Source organism: Nicotiana tabacum, chromosome 22, assembly GCF_000715075.1.
Source record: "Nicotiana tabacum cultivar K326 chromosome 22, ASM71507v2, whole genome shotgun sequence".
NCBI lineage: Eukaryota > Viridiplantae > Streptophyta > Magnoliopsida > Solanales > Solanaceae > Nicotiana > Nicotiana tabacum.
In genome coordinates, this window is record NC_134101.1 from 108463556 (window position 1) to 108471259 (window position 7704).

Consider the following 7704-nt stretch of genomic DNA (forward strand, 5'->3'; position numbering starts at 1 on the left):
TATTTATGGTGCACTTTCACGTACAAAAACATGGGGTGTAACAGCTTTGAGAACAACTCTGGGCACGTTCGAGGATGAACATATGTTTAAGTGGGGGAGGATGTAACGACCCGACCGGTTGTTTTGAGCATTTTTACTTCGCTAAGTTGTTGAGGGCATGAGTAGCTCTGTAGGATGTATTATAACTTGTGTGAATCGTCAGTTTTGGTTTTCAGGTTATTTGAAATGGATTTGGAAGAATGATTCTCAGCAAGAAGATTTAAATTTGAAAGGTTTGACCAAGTTTTTGGTATTTGACCTCGGATTGGACTTTTGATAGTTTTGTTAGCTCCGCTGGGTAATTTTGGACTTAGGAGCGTGTCCGACTTACAATTTGGAGGTTCGTAGTAGAGTTTGGCTTGAAATGATGAAAAGTTAGAATTTTGGAAAGTTAGACCGGGAGTGGAGTTTTTGATATCAGGGTAAAATTTTGATTCCGGAAGTTGGAGCAGGTCCGTAATGTCAAATGTGACTTGTGTGCAAAATTTGAGGTCAATCGGACATGATTTGATAGGTTTCGACATCGGTTGTGGAAGTTTGAAGTTTCAAGTTCATTGATGTTTGAATTGAGGTGTGATTCGTCGTTTTGATATTGTTATGTGTATTTTGAGGCCTCGAGTAGGTCCGTATTATGATATAGAACTTGTTGGTATGCTTGGACGGGGTCCCGAGGGGCTCGGGTATGTTTTGGATTTGATTTTGGATCATTTTTCTTCATGTTGCTGTTGTTGAAGGCTGCTGATTCTGGTGCTTCCGTATCTGCGGAAGAATGCACACAAATGCGAGTCCACAGATGCGGATAGTTGATTGAAGAAGTGAAGGAAGTCCTGGTTGGAATGGATTGTAGAAGCGGGAATAGGGGCGCATCTACGGCCCCGCAAAAGCGAAGATCTTGGGCGCAGGAGCGAGATTTAGCGTAGGAGCATGTTTGGTTGTGCACCTACGGTTGCGCAGAAGCGGATGTTGATTTGCAGGTGTGAGGGGTCAGTTCGCTAGTGGAGTCCGCAGAAGCGGAGCTCGTTTCGTAGAAGCGGCTAATGTGGCACAGAAGCGGAAGTGCTGGGCAGAATGATAAATACAAGGGTTCGCAATTTTGCTTCAATTTAACATTTCCAAGCTCGGATTGAGGCAATCGTTGGAGCAAGTTTCACCATATGAATTGGGGTAAGTGTTCTCTACTCGGTCTTGATTATTTTTCATGAATCTATATTCGATTTTATATTTTGGTTGATGAATTCTAAAGAGGAAATTGGGGTTTTGGCCTAAAGTTTCATAATATGAATTTTTGAGTTCGAACACCGATTTGGAGTCGAATTTGGTGGTGTTGTGATTGTGATTACACCTCTAACCGCACACATTGGTATGAGGCGGTATAGCCGCTTTCTGTAGAGATTTTTGTGATTGTGATTGGATGTCTCTGGTGAGATGGCTTAGACGATCGAACTCCGTGCTAAAATTATGGCTGTATTGTGATTGGATGTCTCTTATGAGATGGCTTAGCTGATCGGGCCATGATCGGACTCCGTTCTAAATTTACGGTGGCATATTGGTACTGAGATAGTGATTGTGATTGTGGTCGATGTCGTCGGATGGGATGACTTAGCCGATTGGACCGTGATCGAACTCCATGCTAAATTCATGGTGGTATATTGGTACTAAATATCTCCCAATAAAAAATAATATTATCTTCGTATTTTGATTATCATCTTCACAATATTATCTTCGTATTTTGAAAACTGTTATGTTTTAACTTGGCATTTGGATATCACTGATCGCTGCTTGCTGTTTCCATGGTTTTTCTTTCTTATATTGTCATTCTATTTTGAAAGAGGACATTTGGATTTACATACTAGTACTATTCCATATGTACTAGTTTCCCTGTTGTCGGGGGCGTTGCCTCTTCAATGGATGCATGTGGTTCATCAGAGGGAAGCTTTGGATCACGTTACTAGTTACTCCTTATTCATTAGGTTTTGGTGAGCCCTACTCTATTCCGGGCACGATGTCACTTGATGTTGTACTTTGTGTTTTGAGGTATAGCCGGAACCTTATTTCCGACACTTCCATACTACTATTCTTTTGTACTTAGAGGCTCCGTAGATGTAGTGTGGGTGGTACATTGGTGTTGGGAAAGTCAAAGCTAGAAATGTTGTATTTGTAACACATGTTCCACTTCAAAATATAAATGGGTAATATATTTGTGAAATTATCAATAACGCTGCTAATGGTAATGAAATTGGTGTTGTTTATGAAATCCTTTCAATGTTAATTAATGGAGTACATCTCCACTCTATTCATAGGCAAGGTCGGGTAGAAAGTATCTAACATCCTTGCTTGACCAGGTTATCTTGGTTGAGCACCAGTCACGCTTTCTGAGGTCGGGGTGTGACATGCGAAGCCCGAAAACATAGTTGTATCATTGAGACCGAGGACTGCGCAGCCAGTCCCGTAGAAATAAGTTGTACAAGTTAGCCACAATAAATGACAATTTCTTTTTAGAACAATGAATGCTTATGTACTTTTGAAAATAGAAGGAATAAAGAAAAGTCCGTTTATTTCTATATTATTTCTTGTCTGAATGATGAATTGATTTTATCATTTGAAAGTTTAATAGGTACTACAAATGCTAGTACCGTAATGAACAAGAGACGTCCTCTTCAAGAACATTGTAAACATAAGAGGGCCCTCTCTTATGAAAACCCTCATGTTAAAGGGTTGATTTTGGAAGAACTTATGCCCAAAATCCAAATGCTTTTGGAGTAAAATACACCCGAAGCCTTGCATAATTAGATGTAAACAGTAAAACTTGCACAAACACTTAAACATAAAAAGAAGTAAACTTGCACAAATACTTAAACAAAAGTACGCAAAAATAAAACTTAGACTTGAACAAAAAAGTGTCTCTATTTACGATAAATGTGCCAAACAACACAAGTACAAAGGTTTGAAAAAGAAAGCAAAAACTAAGTTGCTGCATCTCCCGAACCCGGAAGATGAGAAGCATTTGCACCGCCCAGGAGAAGTAGGTAGATTCGCAACCGGTTTAATGTTTTGGCCTTCAGCCTCATCACATTCCAGCTCTTCTTTAGTTCCCGAGAACTCAAAACCGGAACCAGAAGAATCGTTAGCATCAGGCCAGGTCGGAAGAACCCTTTTTGCAGTTAACTCCAACTCACGGGCCTTAGCGATTTTGGCATCAAAGTTAATGACAATCGCTTTGGTCTCTTTCAAAGTTTTTCTCCTCTTATTGTACATAGCATATGTTTTTTCAATAACGAGGGAAACCACTCAGCACTGGAGTTCTCTTTAAGGTTGTCAACCTCAGTAGAAAGGTTATCTCGCGCACATCTAACGAATCGGAGGCTGACATCTACATCACAGACACTAGAGAAACTGAAAATTCTATTGTGCTTAATGGTCCTCTTATACTCCTCATCCTTTAGGGATCTTCTGAGTGAGCATCATAATTTTTCCCCAGGTTCCCATGAACTGGGGACTGGGGAAAAGGGACATCCTTCTCTCGGGCAATAGCGGCCGGCGGAGATGATGTAGCAGTTACTGGTGGAAAAGGTAGAGTTGGTGAAGAAGGAAATGAAGTTGATGACATTGAATGATGAGAAGTGGTTACGGCAAGTGCAGTGCTGGTTGTTGGTTGCTTATAAATCGATTATGGCAGGACCCAGTACTCAGCCTCACGGTACCGGGCGGTGATTGGGATTCGAAAACAAGAGTTGGCATTTTCCACCATATCATACTCCCCCTAGATTGCCGAGCTATCGTCCTCTGTTGGTATAAATAACTCAACAGATTGAGCATTCTGTTGAGCCGGAGGATCGTCGTCTTCTATGTAGAGAAGCTCCTTTCTCGCTGGATCCTCCATCATCGTTGATTACCATGGTGTCTATGGCCGGCTCGGGTGGGGGTCTCATCACCACAACTTTCAGATATAACTTGGGTGCGACACTCTTTGCCTTTTTTATTTTTCCCCTGGCCGAGAAGGAATGTCTTCTTTTTGGTTGCTTGTGATCCGGCCGAGGACTCCGAGAAGAAGCATTTGCACTAAAAGCAGGCCCAAAAACATATGTTCATGTAACCGCCTCCTAAAGCAGCCTTGCAACGTCCTCCTCGGGGACGACAACTGAGCGTTGGGGTAGACTTGAATTCAACAAAGGAAAAGGGTTAATCAGCCTCCTTACACAAAAGGGAAAAGAACGAGATGACTTTAACCTACGATGATTTTTGGCCTTCCACCCGTATTTAAGGGCCAATTCCTTCCACGTATGGGTCGCGGGCGTAGTAACATCCAAAATATTTTGGACCCACTGGTCCAAGGCTTCAACCAGCGGTGGAACCCACCGAGTTGCTGAAACAATTAAAAGAAAAATAATCGGTAACAATAAAGGGTAATTTTTAACTAGAAAAAGAAACAAACGATGAACTTACGAGTATGGTTCCACAACTCCAGAAAGGATGAAGTCATGGCCGGAATGATGTCTTTGGTGGCAACTACAATGAATCGTTCCATCCATCTATGGTCATTGTCATCATCTATGCTGGCTAGCAGAGCATGGTGGCCACGTTTGTTGAGCTAAGGTTAGCTCCTCTCCCGTCTCCTGGCACAAATACCGAAGACAAGCGACTGTCCTCCACACAGAAGGACTTACTTGTGCCAGGCACACCTGGTAGCGGAAGCAGAATTCCACAATAACGGAATCAAGCTCCCCGCTCAAAGAGAATGGCCCCAAAGTGAAGGGATACATATAAAAATACGTGAAACCCTTCTTGGGGAAGGTTATCCGCTTTGTTAGATCAAGAGTGATAATATCTCAATCTTGACAGTGGTAGTCTTCCTTCATAGTGAGAATGCTGGAAGGATGGATGGAAGAAGAAAACATGCCAACGGCCCACGTACGAGGGTTAGCAGAAGGAAACTTTTTTCAAAAGTAGTTAATTGTGATAAGACTTCTTGGGATGATGGTGCAAACCATATGAGGAGCAGCTTCATCGGCTTTACCTTCGTTCTTTGAGGAACTATGGGTTTTAGAAGAAAAAGCCATTTTTTATCAAAAAGGAAGGAAAGTTTTCTCTCAAGAAGAAGGTTAAAAACAAAGTATGAGTTGAGTAAATTAAGAGGGTTTGAGAAAATTCGGAGAATTATGAAGTGTAAATGAAGAAGTTTGATGCGTATAAATAAAGGAATAGACGACTAAAATTGTGGCCACAATTACCTCGATAACCGGCAAAAGTGATGCTGAATTGTGGGACGACGCATGTTCGGGGCATTAAATGCAGAGAGACGTACGTCTAATCAACCATCAAAAACTTTTCAGAAGGGGTCAGCAAATTTTCCGCCAACAACTTCCTGGTGACACGAAGTTATGCCACCGGAAAGCAGAGGGACTATATGTATGGGGTAAAATATGTTCATATTTAATGATCGCATGAGAAAGTGACACGTGGAACCGAATGGAGAAGACAATTGAACCCGAAGGCAATGATCTCGTCTGTCATCAGAGAGGATGTTATTCATAAGGCAAAATAAATGCCCGCCATCCGGTAGCATTCAATGAAGAATATTCTACAACATTAAGTGAATGATCCGTTAACGAGAATATGGTATTCACAGCCCACTGTTACACATTCTTCAATGACCCTCATAATTGTTATTTATGGGGGGCTTGATCCTAGGACCTTGTTCCCTAAGTGCAACTATAAATAGTGAGCTCTATTATCATTGTAAGGGACGAATTTTCTGACAAGTATACACTACACTCTATCAAAAGCTCAATAACATTTTACTTTCTTGCTGATTTATATTGTTCTTACTGCCTCCGGTAGCTTCTGCGCCTAGGATACAGATATCTGCCGTTTCATTTCAATTTCAAAGCTAAGTCTTACATTTTTATCTATTTCATCTATTATTTTAGGATTAAATTAATTCACTTATCTATAAACCACATATATATTCAATTATATTATTTTACGGGTAAACCATTACAAATCTTTTAGAGATAAGTTCGCTCGAAGTAATTTTGGGTCTACCTCATATTATTTCAACATATTCAGCCACTATTAAGAGATCGTAGACCAGTTCTATAAAGGTAAAGGACATAAGGGGTGGGCCTAATCATCTCAACATTCCTTGTGACAATTTATATTTGGACTTGATCGTTTCTTGATATTAAATCTGAAAATTAAATGCAAATCCACCCGCATGTCGCGGAAGACCCTATTGGTACTAGTAAGATTAAGAGCATAATTTGTCACTATTTGCTTCGTAATATATAAAAGTCTAGATTTTGTTTCAAATGAAATGTAACTGTTGAGTTACGAGAGAAAGAATAATAGTAATACATAGGCAAAATTACTAGCTTATTTAAGATCATAGGCAATAACAGAAACAAGATCGGAAAATTCTTGGACCGTCTGACTGAGTTGTTTGAGCTGGGCTGGTGGTTCCCCAAAACCTTGGTCACAAGCACGAGAATCATTCAAAGCAGCAGAAGCCAACAAACTTATTTTTCTATAGTCACCTATTCTAAACAAATCATTGCAACTTTCTAGTTTATCACCTGCATCTTTGTAATTGTTCAAGCAATTGGTGAGTTGGGCTTTCAGATTCGGATCTTTGATGGGTTGTTCAAGAAGGGACTTAACTAAATTGTAGGTGGAGGTGGTATTGTCTTGTGCTATAGAAAGAGAAATGGAGACAAGGCTGTGAATGTCTCCCTTGTAAACATAAGGGTCATTCTTAAGAACATGGAAACATAGTTGAGGATTTATGGTCTTGGGACAAACATCGTCAAGAATGTCTGTTGCCTTAACTTTTCTAATAATTTCAAAAAGTAATACTAAAACAACCAAGAAGGAGAGGGAGAGCCATGAAGGAGAAAAAGAGTGTGCCATTTTTAGACTTGTGTTTCTGTTTTCGTCTTCCTTTCTCTACACTGACCACCATGTTTTATAGTTGTAACCTATACCAAGTACATATATGAGATTAATGCAATTTATTGCTTTTATCTTGTTATAGTGAAAAAACAAAAAAGAAAGAATATTTAAAGCAAGGGAAGTAGTTTAGGTATAGATTTAAATACTTGCAATATAAGCACCAATATTAATTTTTTATCTTAATTTAGTCGCGATTTGTTTACTTCTTTAACATCTTACCAAAACGGGATTAGTATTTAACTAAAGTAGGAGCTTATTTGTTTCTTCCTACGAATCTGATTACAAATATCTATATATCTATACAAAGGAGGAACATATAGAAGTGTGCTGGCACATCTCCTCAGCTACCTATGTTATTTATCCCTTTTGTTAATTTTTTGGCATTTTACTTTATTTTTCATGGTTAAAAATTAATACATTCAGGAGTTTACAAATATAATTAAATATTTACCTACTGTTACGTTGCAACCTTTCAAATTCCTTAATTATGAATAAAAACAATACTGGCCAAACACATATGCCCTCTCCATTGCAACCTTTCAGATTCTTTATTTATACTCTCTCAGCTTCCCCTCTATATATGCATTCACAAATCACAATCTATTCATGCTCAAAACATACATTAGTCATGAGTAGAGGGCATTAGATCACGTTCACAAGTTCTGAGGGAGAGGCTTTCATGAAATAACTTCGAAGGTTGCTCTCCACGTTCCATAA

The 7704-nt window shown here is 39.6% G+C and overlaps 1 protein-coding gene across 1 annotated transcript; it reads right to left on the reverse strand.

Annotated features, from left to right (window-relative positions):
• Window positions 1-6411: 6411 nt before the first annotated feature.
• On the reverse strand, window positions 6412-6945 carry LOC107789459 (pectinesterase inhibitor-like). Its single transcript, XM_016611271.1, has one exon. The coding sequence runs from the start codon at window positions 6943-6945 to the stop codon at window positions 6412-6414; it is 534 nt and encodes a 177-aa protein (XP_016466757.1).
• Between the last annotated feature and the right edge of the window lie 759 nt (window positions 6946-7704).

Excerpts from the sequence above, each read along its gene's own strand:
- LOC107789459 (XM_016611271.1), bottom strand. The coding sequence starts at position 6,945 with ATGGCACACTCTTTTTCTCCTTCATGGCTCTCCCTCTCCTTCTTGGTT.